The sequence below is a fragment of the Thunnus thynnus genome, chromosome 16 (genome assembly GCF_963924715.1).
Source record: "Thunnus thynnus chromosome 16, fThuThy2.1, whole genome shotgun sequence".
Classification (NCBI taxonomy): domain Eukaryota; kingdom Metazoa; phylum Chordata; class Actinopteri; order Scombriformes; family Scombridae; genus Thunnus; species Thunnus thynnus.
In genome coordinates, this window is record NC_089532.1 from 5,891,568 (window position 1) to 5,917,336 (window position 25,769).

General features: G+C 41.9%; 1 protein-coding gene across 4 annotated transcripts in view; it reads left to right on the forward strand.

Annotated features, from left to right (window-relative positions):
- The window catches only part of fgfr3 (fibroblast growth factor receptor 3), an 86,948-nt gene that overhangs the window by 42,449 nt on the left and 18,730 nt on the right, over nucleotides 1-25,769 (forward strand). For all 4 annotated transcript variants that reach the window (XM_067613721.1, XM_067613722.1, XM_067613723.1 and 1 more), the window contains exons 5-8: nucleotides 5,801-5,970; nucleotides 16,196-16,319; nucleotides 16,514-16,704; nucleotides 25,487-25,631. In XM_067613721.1, coding sequence (XP_067469822.1) covers nucleotides 5,801-5,970; nucleotides 16,196-16,319; nucleotides 16,514-16,704; nucleotides 25,487-25,631 — 630 coding nt within the window. The remainder of the gene's footprint in view (nucleotides 1-5,800; nucleotides 5,971-16,195; nucleotides 16,320-16,513; nucleotides 16,705-25,486; nucleotides 25,632-25,769) is intronic.

Here is a 25,769-nt window from a genome sequence, read left to right on the forward strand (position 1 = left end):
AGGAATGTTAACAGAGCCTAATCTGTGCTGTGCTCCTGAACTATGCAGCCTCCTTGTTTACCCTGGCAGGAGAGCAGAGAGCCGGACGCCGGGCCACGCTACGCTGCTCCGCGGCCGCCATTGCTCCGATTCTGTTTGCCTTGAGTCCCTGCAGGCCCTCCGGGGCAGCGCGCCTTCAAAGAGTCCCAGTGTAATCTGTAATGAAATCTGTCTGTGTGCTCACAGGCGTCAGCGAGGGCAAATTATACAATTACACAATTAGAACCCCCCCCCCTCCTTCTTTTCCCCCAGATCGGTGTCTGTGCGCTGAAGGGCCGTGTGCCGTGGCGATCGGCACCGCAGCGTGTCCTGCTGCAGCTAATTGCTGTTGCAGTGAAGTTGGGCTGATAGAGAGCCGCAGTCACGCTCCTCCGACCCACAACACAGAGCCAGGAGTTAGCGCAAAAGTGAACAGAGGGCTTTAGGGGCCTGTGTGTGGGTGTGTTTCCATATGTGTGGAACACTTGTAGAGGCAATGCTTAGTCCAAATACAAAAGAAAATGTAATCATACCCCGTTATGTGACCAAAAAAAGCACTCAGACGGTGCATACTCCTGCCAAAGCTGCACAATCCTCTAAACTTGTTATTTCAATAATAGAAAGTATTTAGAAGATTTGAATCTGGATCTGGATCCTCATCAAAACACACACAGTGACCGACAATCAGGGGATACATGTGCCAGATTTTTCCTCTTTTGAGTAAGTGCAGTAGTTCATGAGAAAATATCAAAAATCTTCAAAGAAAATGCCCTATCTTGCAAGAAAAGAAAGCATTAGAAAAATTCCTGGATCCTTACCAACAATTAATCGTTCTTTTTTTGGCCCGCGGCCCTACCTTTCTACCAAGTATCATCAGAATCTGCTTCATTTTTGAGATATCCTGCTAACTAACAGGCAAACAAAAAGAGAGTGCAAGCATCCACCACCTTGGGAGGCCATTAATCGTTGAGTTGGCGGTTTGATCGACAAATCCTTCAGCAAGACACTGGAACCTAAATTGCTCCCAATGTGTGCATGTGAAGAACTGATGTTACTGTAGGCAAAAGCCAAACTGTACCTCTTTGGTGGTAGCAATCAAAAATACAGATGTTTAGATGGCTTTATCTGTGAGTTTTGATACGCCACCAATAACAGGAATACTTTCTCCCACTAAACACATCCAGTCAACGTGTAGATTTGAGCGTACGTGCTCGGAGGTGTGAGGAGTTTCTGTGCGTGTGAATGAAACATATCTCCTCCCACCGGCTGACCTCTCCCTGTCAGTGTCCAGCGATAACCATGGCCTCCTTGGAGTCTTGTTATCGAACGTAAACTAAACAAACAGCAGGACAGGAATACAGTGGTGTATTTTTAGACTCCCGGTGAGATTCCCTCCTCAGTTATATTCTGCAGCTGACAGGTGGACATGACACCGTGGAAGATGTTATGGTAAACCGCTTTCCACTCCGACGACTGTATATCGTCGGGGGGGGGGTTATCAGCAAACCCCTGTCCCTGTGGGGGTTGAGGGGTATCTGCCACGTTCACCTCCTCCTCTCATAAAATCCCACTCCCCTTCCCCTCTGCTTGAGGAAATACCATCCGGCCAATTAGGCATGGGATAGGATTCCTGTGTGTTGCTGAGCATACAGAGCAGTAAATCGAAAACATGCTGAAATCAATATATCGACTGAAAAAGGCTCAAACTTGACCTTTTTTAGGGAGGAAAGTGTCTCCTGCAGCTTTTTAAAGTAAGCTCCTCAGAACCTCCAAATCACATTGTCACGTTTTTGAAGTATTTTAAAGAAACTCTTGGTTGTGTACTTTTATTTTCCCCCCCAATACTCACCATAATAAAAGTTCTCAGTGAGCAAATTAGAGGTGATTTATTTTGGATTTTTACATATGCTTCAAATCAAAGAATTTTAAAGATTAATAATCTAAGAAAATATGTGTGAATCTTTTGTTATATTAATATATTTTGCAGTGCAAACTATTTATTATTGACGTGATTTTATGAGTTTTATCTTTTATTCTAGTTCTCATTTTACCATTTTTGTCCTATTTTTCTCTTCAGCATCAGTTATGTGAAGCATATTCTGAGCTGTGAACACAAGAAAACCTTATTTACTGTCAACTGCACAAAAAAAAAAAAAAAATAGATGCCTTGGGGACAAAAAAGAAAAAATCCGGTGAAAATCAATTCATATTGATGTGCGGCTGTTAAAATTGAGGTATTTCTTTGCTGAAAAATGGTCAAATCCTTTATGATAAGCTTTATTCCATCAGAAAATGATGAAGGTTTTTCCTTCCTCTGCCACACAGGAAGTGATGCGTTGACAGTACTGGTGTGATATAAGTAAGAGGAAGAAGAGGGTGATCACCACTCTCACTGAACAGAAATAAAAAACCCAAGTACCACCTCTAGAAACATAACGGCTAGAAGAACTTGTAAGGAAAAAGACGTCAGAGCGCCGCCCACTCTGTTTGACAGGTCATCTCATGCAGAAACACAGCAGCGAGTAGCTAAAGGTCAGCGAATAAACCAGTGTGTTTTTGGAAGAAAACCATGGAGATGTAACAGAGACGAGTGGACCCAGATTGTGCTGAATCCACACAGGAATCTATTTCGGGTTAAAAAACGTCATCGTGGCCGGTGGATCATCAGCAGCAGGAAGGCAGTTTTCAGGTCCAGATGAGTTCAGAAGCAGCAGGAGGAGGAGGAGGAGGAGGGGTAGGAGGAGGAGGAGGACCACACATCAGGACAGAGACTGTTTAAAAACTTGGTGTGTGTTTCTGTTTGACTGACTGTGTGTGTGTGTGTGTGCGTGTGTGTGTGTGTGTGTGTGTGTGTGTGTGTGTGTGTGGCTGATTACCATGCCAAGAAAACAATGTGTTCAGACTCCTCAGAGGGTTGTCCCACGCTGCGTGGTGTGTCGCTCCAAATACGCAGAGACAGAGAGAGAGAAGTAATGAAATCTAACAGATATTTCCCTTTTAAGGTGGAAGCAGTTTGTGTGTGTGTGTGTGTGGTTGTTGCACGTGGAGAGTGTTTGTCTTAGCGAGCTGGGGAGTCTCTAACTCAAGCAGGGAGCGGTGTTCAGCTGCTCCATTAGAGTTTGTTAACACACACACACATGCACGCACAGTTTATAGTCAGTTCAATAGAGTGGAGTAACATTCTTTTTGTTTGCTCTCTAAGAAGACTTGACTGTGTCTTTCATCACTGAATCTCTCTCTCGGTCTGGTTGTAATTACTCTGTGAAGCTGAAGCCAAAGTTTGATGGCAGGAGCCAAAGAAATGTGTGTCAGAAATATATCAGAACACCCCCGGTATTATGATAAACAGACACACACACAGGCAATAGATCAGATATTGATCACAGACAGGTATTTAAAAGATAAGACTGGCCATTTTCTATATTTTTCTTATTGTCAACAAATCTCAGGTGCAGAACCAAACCAACTATAAATTGACCATACTTACAAGTATATATCTTTCTGTGCCGTAGACCTCCGTTCTTATACAAAAATATTAAAAATCTGTTGCACTGGGTGACATGATCCTTCACCACAATGCAATGGCTACACTGTAGTTAGCTTAGAAACAGCTCCAAAGACGTGTTTTTAATAGTTTTTGGGCGACAACAGAGGTCTAAACATAGAGGAATAAGATATATCGGCCTTTAGGATACACACACGACACTTGTAAGTAGCTCATTGTTGGTTCTCCAGACTTATCCTTTAACCCGCCTTCGATCGACATCTCACCTGAGTCGTCCCCGATAAGATAAAAACCCGCCCGCGCGGCGCTCGAGGGACAGAATTACTTCTCAACCGTTGTTTGAGTCTGATAGTGCTCACACACACACACACACACGCATGAGCACACACAAGCGCAGACATTGAGATGGTAATTAGCTCCTCTCTCTCCACTCTCTCTCTCTCTCTCTCTCTCTCTCACTCTGCATTTAGAAAGTAAAAGAGACATCTGATGACCGGTCAGCCACCTCCCCAGCTTTTGTCCTGAGAAACACACACACACATACACATACACACACACCTATAAAGAGAGTGAGCGAGCCATGCATCAGCGCTCTCGCCCTCCACACCCACACCGCGGGAACAATAGGCCCGTCTGACTCGCTATACTCCCTTTTGTTTGTCGTCTTCTCAATACAACTCAATAAATCGCCCTGACGGGTTTCTAAACTCTCGGGATCGCTCGATTCAAATGAACTCTCGCATTGTTATCGAAGGGAAGGGGAAGAAGATGATAAGCGTTTTTTTTTGGGGGGGGGGTCCTTGCGACGCTTCACGCACCGGTTTTGGATTCTTTCAACATCCGTCAAACTGTGTTTTACACTGTTGGGACATCTTGCACTTAACTCTATCTCTCGGTGTCTGCAGGGTGGGCTTGACATCGGAGAGACAGGTTCATAACTGAAAATGTAAAAGGTTTGATTCCCACTGTAGCCAGCAAACATCCACCAGCAGCTGTTTCTTGCTTCTTTAACAAACTCTCTTCTTATAAACTTCTTCTAACGTTTAAATGTTACGCCACCGTGCAGATATTGTAATGGTTCTAGCTCTAGTGTGTAATTTTTTTAGCTAAATAGCTCGGTGCTAAATGTGTAAATATCTTAAAAATCAGATATGTTATCATTAATATTAAAATCTCTGTAAACAGTGTGGGTATTGTATGTGGTTTGAGCGGTGAGGGGAAGACCTCCAGTGAAAGAACAACCTCACATCTGTTCTGTTGGCAAAGTACATAACTCATCCAAGATGGACCAATTTGAAGAAGAGGGCAGAAGAAGTCGTCCCTTCTGTGCCATCTTTTAGCAATTACAAAAACATTGTAACTATGAATTCCTGGAGGGTTTTTCACTAAGATTTCTATGATCTAAGAATACACCAGAAAGAAAAAAAAAAAAAAAAAAACTAGGAGCATAATTGTTAGAAGAAAGTGGTACTTCTTGGCAGAGCGAGTCAGACTTCAATCATAAGAAAACGAGGACTTCAGACGTGATTTGGGCTCGACTGTTGTGAGACTTGACTTACTCGTGACCCTGACTCCCTAAAGACTTGAAAACATAAAACCTTCCAAAAAAACCCAGGAACCACATGCAATGAAACAGCTTGGTCTGAGCTTGCATCTTGCCTTGCAATGTGTTTACAGAGACCTTTGACTTGATTTAATTTTCCCTAAAGGACTCAAGAGTTGCTTTGACAGACCTGAGACTCTTTAGGGATTTTAAACTTGATTTAACTGAAGGGATTTGGAACTTTTAGACTTGTCTGAAACGATTATGACTCGTCTCGTTACTTGTCTTGAATGACTTGAGACTTGACTTGTGAATGGGCCATAAAGTGTGTAGAATTCAGTGGCATCTAGCAGAACAGACTCGGCAGAAATGGAATATAATATTCATTCACTAGATGCCACCAAATCCTACACACTGGTCTTTTAACTTGGACTTGTCTCAAATGACTTGAAACCTGTCAGTGCTGCAGAACTTGAGACTCAAAGGACTCAACTTCAGACTTGTGTCAGACAATTACGACTTGTCTTAAGCGACTTGAGGCTTGATTTGTGACTCGCTCCGACGAACTTGAGACTCAACTTGGACTCGTCTCGAATAACTCGTAACTCGAGACCTGTCAGCACTGCATAAAACTATATATTTTTAATGTATACTCTTATACACGATATGTTTTGTATTGAGGAGATAGTTTTCCGTGACTGACATGACACTCGTGTTTTGTGTTTCACCAACAGTAGCTCCGTATTGGACGAGGCCTGACCGGATGGACAAGAAGCTTCTGGCCGTTCCGGCCGCCAACACCGTCAAGTTCCGCTGCGCTGCCGCCGGAAACCCGACGCCGAGCATCCACTGGCTGAAGAACGGCAAGGAGTTCAAGGGAGAGCAGAGGATGGGAGGCATCAAGGTGAGAGGAACATGTTAACATCTGAAGGTTAGACAAGCAGGGCTGTTATTTAAACATTCAAATCCTCAAACCAGCTCCAAAAAACGTGACGTGGGGGAGGTTATGCTCTGGCCTATCCCTGAGCTACCATCAAAGTGCCTTTTAGCAAGGCATTTTAATCTCTTCCTAGTGCAACGGAGCTGCTGTGTGTCCATCAGTGGATCAGTTTTGAGTGTTGCGATGCTCCCTGGTGTGAATTTCTATAACTGGAAGAGTGTGAAGCAGAGTGCTGAAAGAGCGTTCATGCTCTGTGAATCTTCTCATGGTAAATAAAGGTCAGAAAACAGACCGCAGAGCTGGACGCCCTCAGCAGGATCCGGCCCACTCTTAGCCCCCGCTAAGCTGACCGAAGTAAATTTAGAGGGTCAGACCGCTGTGCTGAAATCAGACTGGTGCACAGATACATGCATGCTCGCGTGATAGCTCAGCGTTGACAGTAACGCAGTGCAGCAAACAGCTGTTGTACTCAGTTTTGTCATCGTTCTCACTCTAAACACTGGGCTCTCATGTGGAATGGCACTGCTTAAAGTAACAGGGCTTGGTTTACTTTTGTGTTCCTTTAATGGCCCTGAGCTGTAGGATTAAAAGACAAACTGAGTGTGGTAAGAACATTGGAATTCAAACAGCCAAAACGTGTGTTTTGGTTCAAAATAAACTTAAACTTAATAGCATATAAATTCTAAAATTGTGACCAGAGATGTAAACTGTTCCAGGATCATTCAGTCCATTGTCTCATTCTCCCTCTCAGTCCTCACACTGTCTTAATTAAGTGACGATGAAGGGAGCAGATTTACCTGTAAAGCTTGTAATGTTACATAACATTGGTCCCATTCTTATGTTCAGAATTAGTCATATTGGTGAAATGTTGTGTCGGGGAAAGTTACTTTTAGTCAAGATACTTTGTAACTAAAAACAGACTGAGACTCAAACTTACTTTAAAAACAACTTTCTCTTGTATGTTCTTTCCATTTGTTTAAACTTACTTACATTTAGAGCAATCAGACATACAGCCATGTGAAACTAATAGCTCTTTAAATTTAAATAGACGCTTTATACTAAATATTTATATATTTTAACCAAAACATTACATTTATAATAACCACAAAACCTAATCTGAGCACTCTTAACACTTTCCAGTTTGCACTCGACACTGGTGGAAGTTTTAAGTGGAAATCTTGACTTCCTGTTCAAAGTTCAAGAGCTTCATGTGGCTTTAGAGAACGCATTTTTTGGTCATTTTTTTCAGGTTTTCATAAGATTTTCTCCAGCTTTAAAGTAAACACTGCAACAGTCTTTTCCTGAATGACACCTTAAAGCAGCCTGACTCAGTCATGACTTAAATTAAGTGATATTTAACCAAAGTTACCGAACATTAGCAGTAGCCACCGTAAGCTAGTGGTCATACCAGACTAAATGAGGCTAAAGCAGCAAAACCACTGAGTGTGTTTTATTGATTTTAAATTCAACTTTTCCATTTATAAAAGGAAATGATTTCTTCTTACAAACATTCTTAAACTTAAATGTCATGTAGCATAAATATAGCAGAAACCTCAGCAGCTGTAATAAAGACAGTAAGCAGAAAAACGTCCGATGCGATCAGACTTTTAACAGTGAAATTGCATCTTCTAACTTCAGCAACAGTTAACAGGCTGCTAGTGGAGCAGTGAGAGACACTCCCCCCCTCCCCCTCCCCCAGTGGAGGTTTGGCCTTTAAAGAGTTAATGGTAATGGGATCCTGCAGCTATTAACAGTTTACAGAGATCTCCAACATCTGCTCCCAGCAGACCAACAGCAGTTGTCTCCCTCCCTCTGTCCCCACTCTCCCCTGCCTCACACACAGATTCACACACACCTGTCACCAGCCCTCAGGACGCTCCAACTTGGACTGTAGTGGCTCCCTGACAGCAACTTTTAGCGAGTTTAGCACACATTAAGATTCGCTGGTAATTAACTTTTCGTCTGAGTTGTTAAGCAGCAAATAAGTCCCAAACTGACCGGTCAGAGCACTTTAGATATTTATTCCATCTGTTCACCAACTCTGCAACTTCTCTCCCAAATCCCTGTCTTTGTTACTGTTGAAAATGACTCACCGGAGTTAAAGAGCGCTGTAAAGATGTTTTTGTGGTGACTGAGGCCGTATTAAGACATTAATGTCAGGCTAATCATTGTAATTTCCTCACGGTAGACTGAATCTGTGCAGTGCTTATCACTTGATTTATTTCCCTCTGCAGCAGTAGCCGCTTTGTGTGCTTCCCTGACTTTAACACATGCTCCGATGGGATGTTTAATGTATAATTAGAGGGTGATATGTATAGCTGACTATCCGTAGTAAGCCTTTACAGAGTTATGTGAGGTCCTCTTGGCCTTGTTTTGTGTTGTGTGAGTGTGAGCTGCGACACTGTTAGTTGTCAACAAGCCACCAGGACAAATTGCTGTACATTTTCTGCTCTGTATAGCTCAGCGGGTCCAACTTGAACCCGGTCACTGCTATGGGTTTAGTTCACACCGTGGCCACTCAAGCTGAAAGTATAGACGCTCATGGTGCTGTTAAGTGTTTAGGATGACATCGTCCAACCGAACGAGACATGTTGGTGTGTGTTAACTCGGTGGTTCGAGTGATTCCGACTCTGTCAAAGATGTTTGGCAGCGAACGAGGAGTTATATCAACCCGCAAACATGTGACATCATCCTGCCTACTTTATTATCTTTAAATCCTTTTTCATGTGCTGCCCTTTTTCCAGATTGTTATTAATGGAAAGTCTTTTATTTTGGTTTTTAATTAGGCCCTAAATCACAAAAAATAACAACTACTTCCCATTTTCCTCTCGTGTTATCTGGCAATGCAACACTGAACCTTTTTAAATTCTCCTGCAGGTAGCGTTTGGCTTTGTAAAACTGGCAGACTTCAAAGCCACTTAATCATACTCGACAGCGTTGTACGGCCTCCATGATAAACTTAATCTGCAAAAGACATCCTATTTTTTTCTTCTGTGCACATCGTTCTCTGCAATCACATTTAGTCTCGTTCTAATAGAGATGTTAAGAGGTGGCTGAGGCCTCACGGAGACGTTCCTATCCTTGGCTCACTATGTCCCTCGTGGCCTCTGTGAATCCCCGTCAGCTAAACTGTGTGGTAATTTCTATCTTAATTAAGATTCCAGTGCTTCATTTAACTGATGGCACCTCTTATCTGGAACAAGTGCAACTCTACTCCATCATAACGACCATTGACCATGGAATGATCATATGAAATGTTAGAAAATTGCAGCATTTTAGTCTGATAGAGATATAAAAAGTGAAGTGACAATTATTAAGACGTTCCTTTCTGTGTCTTTATCGAGTCGTTATCTCACGCCCCTCCCCTCCCCATCCCTTCCCCTCCCTCCTGTCGCGGAGCTGTTTTAAAATCCAGTTAGCCAATCACCATGTGGCCGCTTTTGGCCTTGAGGGAGGTGAACGGAGAGGTCACCTTCTGTAGAATCAGGGGTGCTGGGTGACAGACAAGCCTGTGACACGGCCGGGTTTCACGGGGTCAGAGGTAACAGCTTCACCCGGTCTTCATGTCAAAACCTCTGCTGACCTCTGCACACTGCAAAAAATGTCCATCTTCATTGGGATTTATAAAAGAATGTTTTAAACAATTTATACGGTCAGTTCACCCAAATGAACACACTTATTTCATTCTTACTTCTAGTATCTAGTGCAGATAGTTTAGATTTTATTCGCCAATGAGATTTATTCCAGCACCCCAAGACAATAGAGGTGAATGAAATTCAGTCAGTGGTGCTCAAATAATATAAAACGTACATTTCAAAAGTGAACATTTATTCAAAGTGATGTCCTAGGCACAGCTTTTATAACTGTTTTTTTTTTTTTGTTAAATTAAAACTGTTTTGCTCCGAAAGCTATTTGAACCGAAAATCAAGTCACATTATCTGCAGTTAAGTTGAGTGATGTGTCTAATAGCGTTATAATGTCACCTAATTTTTAACACAGTTATCCTTCAGGCCTCCCCTTTCTGTCCCTGCCAAATGCTCATTGGTGGTTTTCCCAGAGATCATCTGTTAATTACTGTGAGCAGCACTGTGGTGTCTTATTCCTTTAATTGATTTAGTAGTTTCTGTAGATGCAACTTTTTTTTTTCCCTTTCTCCTTTCAGTCATGGCGGCTAATGCTTCCCGTGCTAACTACCATCTTGTTCTATTTATGATATTTTCAGAAAGCTGCAGGAAGCTTGCATCATTTGTTGTGATCAAGATCATTTTTAGTTTCAAACAGCAAAAATTGGGAAGAAACCAGAACTCCATTAACTTGTTAGTCACTTGTACTCACTTTATTTCACTTTATAGACCTTCATCCACACTTATACCACATGCAGATATATAAACATCAAGAATCCACCAATCAGTGGGCTCCACATACACCACCAATAGCCCTACATCGACAAAACCGATGACACAAAGAGATAAAACAAGTGAAGATTGAATCGTCTTTGTGACGACTGACACAATACAATAACTTGTTGTTAGCACAGATATTTTTTGCAGTGCATTCAATCTCCCCTCGTGTCACAGCCCTCATCACCCCACCTCACATCTGCTTGTGATGAGTTCATCTAGAGGGGGCTCGGGGTAGATTGGTGGTGGGAGAGGGGGGGTGGTGGGGGGGGGTCACCCTGAGTCTTGACAGGCCAACAATGGTCTTCTAAAGACTCTATTCCTGCAACAGGGTCTTCAAGGTGAAGTAGTCTTCCTGCAGCATCCATATTGAAATGACAAGATCATTTTTTGATTTGACAGCCGTGCTTAATTTCAGCTGAATGAATCGCGACCGTGGTTTTGTCAAACGTCTCTCAGGCTGTGACAGTAACTGACTCGCTAACCGATCCGTGCTGATCAAATACAGCGAAGTCTTCTCCACTCAGCGACGCCGACCAGCCGCTTTGTCATTTACTCTTAAGTGCCTTCAGATCTGCAGAAGTGTCAGATAGAGCTTACTGCCTGAGTGGACCATTAGAGTCCATTACCCACCCACAAAAATACCTCCTGTCTTCACACTGTGAGTGGTTGAAAGTGGCCTTTTCTGAGGATGCACCGTGTTCTTCTTTGTTCCTTTAAAAACATCCATCTTAACAACTGGTTTAATTTTCTATACAGACCTGAAATCTAAAATATAAAGAGACTGAAGAACAAGTACATCAAGGCAGATGGGTTTGAGTTTTGAAGTTGAGTTTGCGTGACAAGAGAAATTATCTCACCCATTTAAAACTGATTATGAGATTAGATGATACTTGGCAAGATTAACTTTTTGCAGCGTGGTGAGTCATTTATCATTCTGTAGTCTCAATGCACAAAAAAGAAAAACGCCTCCATGTCTCCTATTCACATTATAATCAGGGATAAAGATTTTATTTTTAAGATAAAGCCACTCTGGAAGGAGAGGTACTCATACATTTATGGTAAAGAGATTCAGGGCAGACTAGACAAATGAAAAATAAACTGAGAGAGATTGTGTTATTATACTACTGTCATATACGACAGGTCATTTCTCCATTTTATTATATATCAGATATCAGAAAGTCTTTCTGTCAGACCGTAGTAATTTATCTATTTATTTATCTTCACTTGTCAAGAATATTTTGTGTAAACGAACTTCTTTGTTGTTGTGGGTCATGCTGCATTAAAGATATGTCTACAAGAGTTTTATCAGACAATCAGGGTTTCAGTGAGCAGTTCTATGTCTCATTACGGATGAAATGCTTTTTATTACTGCCAGGAATGTATTTCCTGTTGACTGCAGGTGGTTTTTAAACAAAAAAAAACACTGAAGTTTGAAGATTTACATTGAAGCATCAGCAAAATGAATCATATAGCAGCAATTTCAGTATGAAAATGCTAATATTGGCACAAATCAGACTTATTATCTAGTCCTGCACGCCTGTATAGTTGCATACTGACATTTTATCAGTATATTCTTTCCCATGAGCACTCTGGAGGTTTGTTCTGACATTCAGTCCCATCTTACACGCACTTTGTACGTCCATTGAAATGCAACACAGAGGACTAAACGATACGTTTGTTGAAACTAAATGAAACGGTAAATGGGATGTGTGGCTCATTTGTAAAATGGAAAATAAAATTCCGGCAGGGCGACGTGCCGGAGCATTGTGCGCCTTCCCAGACAACCGCGCCGCTCGGAGCCTCCTCCATTATGGAGGGGCCAGGCCTAAAGGTCAAAGTTCATCCCTCTATTGAGCCATCAGTCGGAGGTGGGGAGAGATGGGCGTGTCGTCGGCCTATTGAGCGAGTTGGAGTCTTTGACAGCCAGAGCCGATGCTGTTGTATGCTGCCACATATGGCGGAAGGGATTTTATTGTGTTCATGCTAAACTGCGGCGGCACAAGCAAGACAAAAGTTGACAATGTAATTATTGTTTCATTCCGTCCAGGTCACTCAGCGCTTAACTGATTTTTCAATCCCTGTTTTGACAGGTTTCCAAGGCAGGGCTCTTAAACTGGCTCCACACTGTTACTTTTTAAGACTTTAAGCACTTTAAACCCTTGTTTTTCCAGTCCAGATTTTAACACAGTCGGGATTGTGAGTCTCTGTAGGCCGCGTAGGAATTTCTACACTTTGCAAGATTATTTTTGGACTCTTTTTAATTTTAGAGCTGCCACGGTCATTTGCTCTCCTCCCCTGTCGTTTTAACCAAATACACCACGGATATCAAAAGACAGATTATCCTATTTATTTGTTTTTCTTTCACTTTTTTTTTTTTTCCTCTTTTGAACTCTGATACTTTCAATTTTTCAAAGAGTTCTTCGCTCTGTTGATGCTATGGTGTGCAGAGCTACACACAGTCAATAGACCTACAAACCTCGCCAGTTTTAATAGCAAGCCCTCTGGGCCGCTTCTATCTGTTTCCGCCTCCTCTCTGTGGGTCAAATTAGACGGTAGCACAGATCTGGGCCACTGGTCCGCTCTGACACAGTCATAAATTCTGGTAACTGGCCCCACTGGTTCTGACAGGGCTATTTTGCGAGGTGAAGACGGAGAGTTTGGACTGTAAAGGGAGCAGAGCTTCCTGTGTTTTCTCAGACAACTGCTACACTGCAAAAAATGCCTGTATCTTTATGAGTCATTTTAGCTGGCAGTCGAGTTGTGAATTCTTGTTTTGATTAAAATAAGTAAAAGAATTTGCCAGAAGGGTGAAGAAACTTCACCGTTTTCCACTGCAGGGGCTGTGAAACACACACAAATACCCTGCAGAAAAATCTCAATCAAATACAAATTTGAACCCGCTCCAACTTCCACCACGCAAAGACTCTGTATGTCTTTTCATATGCACACTTTTTACAGTGTGAAACTCCAAGTCCATTCCCATGGCTTGTGCCTTTCTGTAGGTCCACCACGGCCAAAGCCCTAAAACCTTTAAAGCCTTGTATGACTCTAACGTAAGCTCCTTAATAATTTAATTCTGTTTGGAATCTGGCATGATTGGGATGGATGGGATTATCACATTTGGAGACTAATACTGCAGGTTCAACAGGGGTTAGCCAATGTAACATGGTAATAAAAGCAAGTGGCATGTATGGAGACATAATTAAAAGTGCGAAGGGAAAGACGCTGAGGGAAATTAAAGTAGAATCAATTCTGGGGTGACAGTTACCATAAAGAATGTGTTCAATATGAAAACTGAAGCAGTTATCCACTCTTTAAGTATCTATAAAATGTTGAAGTAAACAAGTATTACATGTACAATGTATGTACTGTATCAAAAGTGCTTATTGTAACAAATCCTTTCAGTTTGCCATTACAATAAAAACAATAAAATATTGAAATAATGAAAATCTCAACAACAATAAACCTTGTATTTACAGCTTTGGGTGCTTTCAGGTGAGTTAGATGATGACATGAGCCTCTATAGATAATAGTTCATTGTTAATAATAATCATTTCAGGGCTGAATGAACACAGTGGAGTATAAAATGCAATATTTGCCTTTTAAATGTAGCAGAGGAAAAATAGAAAGTGCTCTAAATAAAAATACTTCAGAGAAGTACCACTACCTCAAACTGTACTTAAACTCTGAATATCATTATGAAACATGATAAGTTATTGTGCAAATGTCATTTAAAATCAGGTCTTTTCTGATACTTCAATAAGACTGCAGCTCTGATCACAGTCTCTTTCTGTTTCTGTTGGTGGTCTTGGCCTCTACTGAACATCGACTCCAGCTCGTATTTTACCACCTTTTAGCTTCCCTCCTCATGCGTTGCTGTCTTTTTTTTTTTTTTTTCTCTTCCCCCCTCTCTTCTCCGCTCAGCTCAGGGCCCAGCGACCGCAGCACAAGGCGTCACTCATCTGCTCATGAGAGCAGCCATTGACTCCAGTTTGACTCTCCTCTGCTCTGAGAGGGGGGTAGACGGGGTGGAGCCAGCCGCTCTGAAAAACCATTTGCCAGCGTTGAGCAGGCCGCCTGGTCTATGTTACCACGCAACTGCAAAAAGCACACACACACAGGCATAATATTTACACTGTTACATTATTTTCCGCGTGCGCCTCCAAAAGAGAGAGTCAAGGAGTGTATACTGTATGACAGAGGCAGGAGGAGAAGGAGGGGAGGAGGAGGAGGAGGAGGGAGCGCGTGAGAGTGATCCTCTAGCTACAAATATATACGTTCTGTGAATGGTTGGCCGGTTACCTAAACGCGTGGGGTTAAACGTTTGTGAAAACACAAAGCCTTTCTCTTGGTTGGCACATTTTTCCTACGCAGGTGATGTTAAGTGTTCCACCCTGAAAAGCCTCCTTGTTGACATCACTCACTCCCCTCGTCTTTAGCCATCCTGACCCCCTTTCGGAGGAGTTCACTCGGCGCTCGTCTCGCAGCGGTGAGCACGGCGTCTGCGGCGCATGTTTCCACTTAAGCCGCAGAGGTCGTCCCTCCCGGCCCGTGGAGACTCTGCCTATCGGCGCGTAGCAGGTTCTCTGTTTCCCGCCTCGCCGTGCCACTCGCTGTCACTCCCTCTCCTCTGAGCCGCCGCTTCTGAATCTGTCAAGTTAGTATCTGTCTGCCGCTGCCATCCAGACACACCTGGTTTGAATTACTATGCGAAATTTACTCTTCGACTCTCCTGGGATGGATTGCTCTTGACTGGCGCAGTGGAACCAATTTCAGAGGTGCAAAAAAAAAAAAAAAAAAAAAAAGCAAAGCCTGCCTGCTTTCACTGCAGGCAGAGAGAAGAAAATGCTTTTAAGAGACTTTACTGAGCTCTCTCTTATGAGAATAATCCCCTATGAAATGTTCTTTATATCATTATTTTAATTAGTTTCACTGATTACTCAAACATCTGGGGCTTTGTGGCGTTCTGCTTTTTACTCTTGCTATCCTTGTTTTGCAATTTGCTCAGCAATCTTGCACCTTAGCAAAGGCCGTCCCGTGACATTTCTATTTCTATTCACATCATCTTGCTTAGTATGAAAAAAACTCTTATAAAACATGATCCATGGCTGCAACCGACACCTAATCAGACCTCTCTCTGCTCCTGAATCCCTCTCCTTGCAGTTTTACTTGATGCTACTGTTTCTGTTTCCCATCAGGAAGTTTACACCGTGTCAGGGCATTGTTTAAGACTAATCATATCTGTTCCGCATCAAGCAGTATGTAATTAATAAAAAAGAGGTTTAAATGTTATGCTACCATTTTAAATGTTTGTTCTGAATAGTTTGCACTCTCGGTAAACTTACGCTGCACACATCACGCTCTTGTTTACCATCCTGGCTGCTCTGTGAATGTTTTATACCAAAACATATCAAAAGAAGGGATGGATCTGACGCTGGAGAGGACGGTGGTGTTCACTCACCTTATTTGACTAAATAGGAGGAATATCTGTTCGTAAGCAGGGCACTCTTCAAACTGTAACTCATGCATCTTCCAAAATGTTCTTTTCTTTGTAGGACAGATGACGCATAAACCTCTGAGACTAATGTTTTAGTTATTTTGGGCTTTATGAACAAGCTTGTCATCACAAATGGGAATATACTATATAAGTACTTTGTTAGTTGTCTGTCAAGTCTGCAAATATGATACCGAACTCCCCCTGAGATATCTTTACATAGGCTCAGTATCCTAACAAATTTAAATGAGCTGTAATGACATATCATCCCTCCTCTCCGTCCTTCCCTCAGCTGAGACACCAGCAGTGGAGTCTGGTGATGGAGAGCGCCGTGCCGTCAGACCGGGGAAACTACACCTGCGTGGTGCACAACAAATACGGCACCATCACCCACACCTACCAGCTGGATGTGCTAGGTAAACAACACGGGAAACATTTACTTTCACTTCTGCCTCTGTGTAAACAACGAATAAATTAACATCTACAAGCGGTTCAGAAAACCCGAGAGAAATGTTGATTTTCTTAAGACCTCCTTACTCCTGCATTTTCTACAGCACACGTCGTAATTTGTGCTAATGACTTCATGCTAATGTCTCTCTCTCTCTCTCAGAGCGCTCCCCTCACAGGCCCATCCTCCAGGCGGGTCTGCCGGCCAATGAGACGGTAGTGGTGGGCAGCGATGTGGAGTTCCACTGTAAGGTTTACAGCGACGCTCAGCCGCACATCCAGTGGCTGAAACACATCGAGGTCAACGGCAGCCGCTACGGCCCCGACGGCGTTCCTTACGTTAACATCCTGAAGGTGGGTCCGCGGCCCGGCGCTCTGTTTCACATCTCTAATGAGTCTGGGGGTCTTACCAGCATTTGCCTGGAGTAGATTTCAGTCTATGATAATTTCACTCATAATTAATCTCCCCTAAATGTCTCGTTTAATGAGTTTTTACAGTAGGTGGGTCGGCGGAGGCCTACGGGCTGTTTTCACTACAGCGTATAATTGACCAGCTCATTTTTCGAACGCTACACCTTCATTACAAGAAAGAAATGCCTCACCTGCACTTTCCTACCTACAGTACAGTGCAACATATAGAAATGTACTCTCATTAACCTGATGATGTCACTGTAAATTACAGTGTAGAGTCTCATATGTGACACAAACTGGTTCAGTTTTGACAAAACTTAAAGAAATGATGTATTCTTACACTTTATTCTAGTGTTGACCTGTTAATTAATGGTGGATTTATGCTCTTCTATGGAGGTGTTGTGGTCGTCCCTCATTAGAAGCTTCCAAAAAGGCAATAATTTATAGTCCAATGAGTGTATAATGTAAATCACTGACTGTCAAAGCATCAATTAGCATCAGAGTTAGTTAGTTAGTTAGTTCACAACATATAGATTTGTCTAGATCCATATGCTTCATCTTATCTTGATTACACAAGCAATCCAAGCTGCACGGCCACAGCCCTTATGGTCTCCATGAAAGATCTCTGTAGACCTGATGTGTGCTTTTTTTCAGGAATTTTTATTTATTGAATCTCCACACAAATAATAGACAACAACAACACATCCGGAGCTTCAATTCAACTTTCAGTGAGATAAGAAAAAAGGTAGATAAAGGATAAAAACAAACTCAGATATAAATAAAACAACAGCAGCCTGGAAAAAAAGAATAAATCCACCTTTAAAGGTCATCATCTTCAAAAATTTAAGGTTAAAACTCTTCCGCTTGTGTCCGACTATGACTGAATAAATGTCGCTGATTGGCATGTGAGTCTGAATTAATCGCTCGAATTTTGATGTGTTTGCGGTTCAAACTGCAGCGTGTTTGTTTGTTTGCAGCTGTTACGGTTCGCTCTAATGTATCTTGTAGCTCTTTAAAAAGCAATTTTTCAATCACAAGCGCTCCCACATGAAATAAAGGTTAAATAAACACATCGGGGGTGGAAGGCGTCAGATAGTCTTAGAAGGGCTCCTGTTGAAGAGAAACTCCTGGAGGTCTCATCCCCTCCCCAGGCAATGTTGGTGTTCAAGAATAGAGTAAAAAGCATTCCTCACCGAGGAGGACAACACCCTAAACCCGCTGTGAGGCGTGTTTTTTTTTTTTTTTATTTGGGGTGAAGAGAGGAAGACTCCCATCGAAAAAAACCCAAGAAGGCCCTTTGCTTTCTCATTTGGCCTCCCCATTTTCTTTTTTTTTTTTCTGCCTCTAGAGAGAGCAAGGGAATAAAACAAACATCTGGTTTAGACTAAGTTAACTGCTGTGGTGGCGGCAACGCAGGGAGAGAGACGGGCTCTGTTAACCGCCGCTGCCGTCAGATGTGCTGCGTCGCGTGGTTTGAGGAGGAGGAGGAGGAGGAGGAGGAGAGAGGAAAGAGGGAAGAGGCACCCAAAAAAGCCATGGAAAAAATGAGTGGAGGAACACAAGGAAGGGCAGAGTCAGCAGAGAGAGAGAGAGAGAGAGAGAGAGAGAATGTGTGACAGAGTGGTGGGTAAAGATGGCGGGCGAGAGACAAAGAGAGAGAGAAAGGAATACGAGGTGAAATTGAGACAAAAAGAGGAAGAAAAAAAGAAAGTGAGGAGTGAGAGAAAAGAGGGAGGAGGAGGAGGGTGTGACAGAGATAGAGAGAGATAAAAAAATGGAGGAGAGGGAGTGAGAGAGAAGAAGAAGAGTGACAGGAGACAGAAAAAAAAGCCCTTTTCATACATGATATGTGTCTGTTATCTGTTAAACTAATGACTCTGGGGTTCGTTCCAGACTCACAGCCAGAGGAAACTAATTGGAAAAACAATATTTTCATTTTATCTTAACGTTATTCTGCAAAATTCATGCAGATATTGATGAATTAGTTTATTTAAATGTGAGAGGCTGCTGCACCTGCCATGATCCTCAAGATTTTTTCGATGCAAAAACAAATTTCTAATTTCCATATTCACATACTACAACTGTTGCTGATGTGATTATTAAGCTAACTGTCTATATCATGAAGCAAAGAAGCACGCTGCATTAAAAAAACCCAACAAACCTCCAGCCTGAACCCTCAATACCTGCAGCTTCATTCATTTCCTGCAGTTTTTTGCAGCAGAACACTTGCAGATATTTGACTGAGAATAAAATCACATCTGTGCAGCTGTGGCCATGTGGACCGTCAAACTCGGATTATGATTGACAGCTGTCAGCCGCCTCTCTATAACGTTATCCTATCAGCTCTGATCATAAAGGCTGTCGAACTGCTGCACTGCTAAAAAACCAGCCAAGAACATGAAAACACAGTCAGACTGAGCTGTTTTACCTTCGGTCCATTTCAACATCCGCGGTTTCGCTGGTCACAAGAGAGAAAAGTTGACTCACACTGCACAGAGACCCAGTTTAGCTGCCACAGTGGCAATTTGCTATAGGAGGATAATGTGCTGCCCCCTTCCAGATATGTCCTTGAGACTCAATCAATATATATACATGACAATGAAAACAACAGCTCTGTAATGTTCTTTTAAATTCATTATTCAAACATGACTATTATGGAAAGAGCCAGAATGCTCCTGTGATATTTGGCAGCAGTAAGTTGACAAATGATAATATGAGCAGGAGGAGGATTCTCAGGCTCTCAGTTCTTGCATCAATGATGGATTATTTTTGCAGTTGAAGCTTTGATTAATTGCCACGAGCACAAGGGATGCTCCTCACCGCCGCTGCTGCTTCTCACTGGTGGATCCCTTAATACATTTTCTAGTCAGTTTATCATCATTTATTGGGTGTTCAGTTATTAGGTAAACTAGAATATATTTATACTGTGAGCAGATGGCATTAAAGGTAAAATTCAGGTGTGATGATTGTTGTTTTACCAGGATGCTGTATGTGAGGAATAGTAGAAAAGGGAAAGGGTGCTGCTGCTCACATTGTGTGTAAATTGAGAAGAAGGTTACATAAGTTTTTTTGATGTCTAACAACACATGAGTGAGCTGAGAGCCAAAGAACATTATCATCAGCTGCAAGTAAAACCTTGCAATAGTTCAGTGTTACATACATATAAACTGAACCTCCTCTTCAAGTGAAAATCAGCTCATTCGGTGTTTTGTGATTTATTAAAGTGACTGAAACAGTCATCTTTGACATGTTAGAAGTGATAATTAAATGACAAATTTATCACACTGTTCTAACAGAGTTGAGCAAGACGCACGTTTATAATCTGTTTATTTATATAACGTTTTGCACGCTGTAGCCTCCACATCAAGTGTTTCCAAAATGTCACTCGGTCCAACTTAAGAAGATTGTTGTTGGTTTTTTTTATTTACCGAAAAGTGACTTTGGCAATTATTCAAACCTGTAAAATTTCAAGCACATTTACGCAACGAAGCGCGTGTCTGAAAGGGAGTACGAGAGCGAGAGGAAAAGAGAGAAACAGGAGTAAGATAGAGAGATGAAGGAGAGAGAGACAGACAGGAAGAGAGAGAAAGAGGAGGAGAGAGAGAGAGAAGGGGGAAAGCGAGCCTGTCAGCCCAGACCGCGGCTCCACGCTCTATTTTCGACTACCACATAATTGAAACAGTATTTACTGAGATTTGTGTGTGCCTCTCTCTCTCTCTCTCTCTCTCTCTCTCTCTCTCTGTGTCTCTCTCTCTCTCTGGCCCCACCACAGTTCATTCAGACGCTCTGCGACATCTCATGTGTGGCATATACTGTAGGAGTTAAATACAGCAGAGGATGAGGAGGAGGAGGAGGAGGAGGAGGGGGGGGGGGAGTTCATGCAAGATTTTTTTTTTTTTTTTTTTCAAATGCCTGAATCGCTCTTTTGATGCCTGGAAAAAGAGTTAACGATGAGCGACTCATCGGTGAGAGGGAGGGAAAGGGAGGCATCTGGAGCCGAGCGCTGGATGTTCATTAAGCAACCATAAAACATGATATGTTTTCTCCTTTATGTGCTTTGCCTGTTTAATTATTCATCGGCAGTTTCTCTGCTGGAGCGCCTGTCACGAGCTGTGTGTGTGTGCGTGTGTGTGTGTGTGTGTGATAGAGTGTGTGTTTGCACGTGGCGTACACACTTTGGAGAGATTGACATACTGTAATGCCTTTAATCTACCAATAGACAGCATGTGTTACTATGATTATGCAGTGTACTGTGTGTGTATATGTGTGTATGTGTGTGTGTGTTTGTGATCTTACAGGTTTTACGTTGTAATTCCTTAAATCTCACAAACAGGTTCATTCACTATGCGTGTGCGGTGTGTGTGTGTGTGTGTGTGTGTGTGTGAGTGGCTGCCTTTCTGTCCGTCCGATCAATAGCAAGGAAATAAACTTTTTTGATAACTGATTAATCGTTTTAGTCATTTTTTAAGCAAAAATGCCAAATGTTTGCTGTTTCCAACTTGGATTTTGGGCACGTTTCACTATTTTCTGCCATTTTATAGACCAAACAGTTAATTGAGGAAATAATTGGCTGATTCGTTGGTAATTAAAGCACTCGTTAGTTGCAGCTATATATATATATATATATGAGCTGCAGTACTGAGTTTCTTCACTTACAGTATGTAAAATAGCAATCAGCAATACTAGCATGCAAAAGTACTCATTTCCAAGTTAAATTTCTGCATTCATATGGTGCTAAAAGGAAATATGTGTTTATAAAAATGCTTATTCTCTTTCCTTCCTAGAGTAGATTAGAGGATATATACCACTGTATGTACAAAACAAACATCTGGTTTAGTGTGGAGCTAGAGCCAAGAGGTAAAATAAACTTTCCAGCATCTCCAAAACCCACTAATTAATAAGTTGTATTTTTGTTTGTTGTTGAAATGTAACAGAGACATTTCTTGGTTTTTAGATTCTGTAAGCTAAGCCAATTGCCTCCCGGCTCTAGCTCCATTAAACAACTTGCGGTAAGAAAGCAAATAAAAGTCAAAGTATCTACAGCTATCAGATAAATATTAAACACAGTTATACCGCAGCCGTGTGCGACAGCGGGTTGTTTTACTCGAGTTAGTTTAACTGTTAGCAAAAAAGAGAAGAGATGCTTTGTATCCGATTTAGCTAATTCCAGCTTTCCATCTACAAATCTCTGGGCAGGTAGACTCAAAAACAACAAAATTCAATAAATATGAAGGATAAATTTTACATTATTTCCTTCTGTGTGTGTGTGTGTGTGTGTGTGTGTGTGTGTGTGTGTGTGTGTTCTACAGGTTTGCATCTATGTTTTTGTATATGTGTTCTTGCAGGATCTCACAATAAAGGCCTCACTGCGCCTCTCATTGTTTCCTTTGCAGAGTGTTATCAGTAAGTACACTGAGGCCCACGATAGGTTGAAACTGTCCAACGTGACAGAGAAAGACGCCGGGAAGTACTGGTGTCGCGCCTCTAACTTTGTAGGCAAGTCGGAAAATGCTTTCTGGCTTAAGTTACGCAAACCAGGTAAATCCTGAGCTCCGAGCAGCCACATTTGAACCCCTCTGCTGTGTCTCCTCCTCTCTGCGGGGCTCCTCTTGGTTGTGGGTTTGATTGGCTCGCTTGCCGGCTAATAGGACAAACACACACACACACACACATATTCGTCTGCTGTTTGCTAGTAGTTTTCATCCATTTTAATGCCCAGTACCACTTTGTTTTCCTTCCCGATCAATAACAAACACAATATCACATCTTTAATTACAGCCACGATTTCAAAAGCATCGCCCTCGATTACCCACAAACCACCTTTTACACAAGCACACACACGCTCACACATACACTGCATGCACAATTATTAGGCAATTTTTTTCCTCAGAACTAATTGGTATTGTTGAGCAAATACAATGCTCTCAGTCGATCCAAAATGTTACTGAACCTCAAACCTGAATGTTTAACAAAGGGAAAGTGAGTTTTATCTTTCTCAGGGGAATATATAAGTGTGCACAATTATTAGGCAACTCAATTCTTAGAGTAAGTGTAACAAAAAACACAAAATGACAATTAAATGGCCTTTTAATTATATTCAGTGACCTATATAGCCACCCTTCTTTTCAATAATTGCCATCCATGGAGTGTGGCAACTTTCGCTGAAGCAGCAACCACAGCCTCCCAGTGTACTGTCTTCCCTCACTGTAAATCTCACATTTGAGAAGGGTTCACACATTCTCAATAGGATTTAAGTGAGGTGAGGAAGGGGGCCAGGTCAATATTCGGTCAACTTTGGAGGCCTTTGCTAGCTAGCAAAGCGGACGCATGTGATGGAGCATCGTCCTGCATAAAGATCATGGCCCTCTTGAATGCTGAGGACTTCTTCCTGCACCACTGCTTGAAGAAAGTATCTTCCAGAAGCTGGTGCCCTCTCCTCCACCTTGCTGGTGCCTGACTTGAAGTGGTGCCCTGTGTCCATTAGTGATCCAGCCACAGGTCCATCCATCTGGTCCATTAAGAGTCGCTCACATTTCATCTGTCCTTTGAAAAAATCTGTCTTCAGGTATTTCTTGGCCCAATCTTGACACTTTAACTTGTGAATCTTATTGAGTGGTGGTCGTGTTTCAGCCTTCTTTACCTTCGTCCATGTCTCTGAGCACTTGACACCTTGTACTTCTGGACACTCCAGATAGGTTGTAGTTCTGTAGTATGGTGGCACTGGAGGATAATGGCTTCCTGGTAGCTTCATGTTTAATTCTTCAAGTCTTTTGCAGTTAATTAGCACCTTTTCCTCACCATGCATTTGCAACTATTTGCAGCGAAACATGGGTCACGCCTCCATAGTTTAGCTATTTCAAGAGTCTTGAATCCATCTGAAAGGCATTTTACAATTTTTGACCTTTCAGTGTCAATTAAATTTCTTTTTTGGCCCATTTTACCTGAGTTAATGAAGCTGCCTGATATATAAAGTGTTAATCACTTTAGACAACACCCTCCCTCATTACATAAATGCATATCACCTAAAAATGATTAAATCCAATAAGCATTCAAGTTGGTTTGGAGCTGGAAATTGTGCATAGAAATATCATCATAAGAGCAGAATACTCACTTGCCTGATAATTGTGCTTGCAGTGTATAAAAGCCCACATTAATAGCCCCCCCCCCCACTGACCCAAACCGCCCGCACACATAGAGACCGGTATCGATTTCCCTGGAGTTCATTCTCCAGCTGTATTAATGTGCTTTTATATGAAAGCATACAGCAGGACTCTGATTTTATGACTGGGACTGGATGTCACTGTTCATCATTACTGAGGCCTGGGGAATGAGAGTCTCCCACCCCCACCCCCTACCAAGCCACATGAGACACTGGGATTGAAACGGACTCCCCGCTGGTCATCACACCAACCATTAGTCAAAGGAAAAGCCGCAACCGCTACAATGCTTACTTTTGAAGTTATTCTTTATCATACTGAATGTAATTTTGTTTGGCTGAAGCCATAAAAAAAAATATACTGTATATATAGGCTGTTAACTTCCAATCTTCTAATAATCTAATCATGTGACCAGTGCAAATTGGTCAAATGAACAGCAGAAATTTAGAGATAAAACTATTATAATTATCTGTATCAAAAGAAAACTAATGTTGCCGTCACACCAGCGGAGCGTCATGATTTCTGCAGCTTTGCTTTTCCTGCAGGTAAAACCAGTCGCTGGTTCAATTTAAACTCACAGATGTTCTAGCAAAAACTCTCACCCTGGTCAGAAATTAAGTATTTTTTGTCAATTGCAGAACCTTTAAAGTCTGACATTGCCATAATATTATTTCAACTTGTGTCCAATAAAAATCAGCTTGACAGAAGACATAATTCAGTAACGCGGGTCATTTGCAGGTTATTTTTTTGGACATTTTACAGAAAGGGTGGTACAATTTGGTACAAATTAACAAAAATTATTTTCAGTGTGTAGTTTTGTGTGTCAAACGATATATTAGCATATTATATTTTTTCAATATTTTCATAAAAGTAGCTGCTGTGAAACTGTTAATTCTTTGAAAGGGTTATGCAACCTGATATGCTAATATGTAGTTTGACACACAAAACAACACACTGAAAACTAATGTATAATATATAACTATATATTATACTTAACTATAACTATTTTTTTGCAAATTAACATTTACATATATAAATATAATGACTCAACACTCACCGACTAAACCAACCAAACACTTTTCTTTAAATTTTTTCTTAAATTTGTACCAAATAGCACTCCCTTCTCTATAAAATGTCCCAAAATCTTGAAACAAGTTCATCGCTATTGAAAAGACGTTAACATATTCTAACTGCAATGTCTGATTTTTCACTTGTTTTCTGTAAGCAAGACTTTTAGGACAAACAATAACAGACAAAAATGACTCTATAAGAACCAGGTTGAACCAGCGAGCTTCTCTCTCAGCGTGGTGACGGTGCTGCTTGGGTGTTTTCAGGTATTGGTGGTGGTGCTGTCAGCAGAAGAAAATAGTCCAGCTGACTCTTCCAAATCCTCGGTCCTGCCTCCTCTTCCATCTGCCGGACTGGGTCTTTCTTTTTTCCTCCAGGGTGTATTTGGTGTTTCCTCTTAAGAAGCTTTGGGCTCATGATATTTCTTCTCTCTCTCTCTTTCTCTCTCTCTCTCTTCCTGTTCTCCCTCCTACATCTTATCCCTCTCTCATTCTCCACAGACGGCTGGTATTAACACTACAGATAAGGAGCTAGAGGTTCTCCTTTTGACCAATGTGTCTTTTGAGGATGCGGGCGAGTACACTTGCCTGGCAGGGAACTCTATCGGCTTTGCTTTCCACTCTGCTTGGCTGACGGTGCTTCCAGGTATATTCTTCTTCTCTCTCTGTGGGTGTCTGGACTCGTGTGGTCCATTTCCTCCACGTGTATCATCCTCAAATGTTATAAACTCCATGAAAAGATGATTGATACCATACTCCCCCCCCCCCCCCCCCCCCACCATGT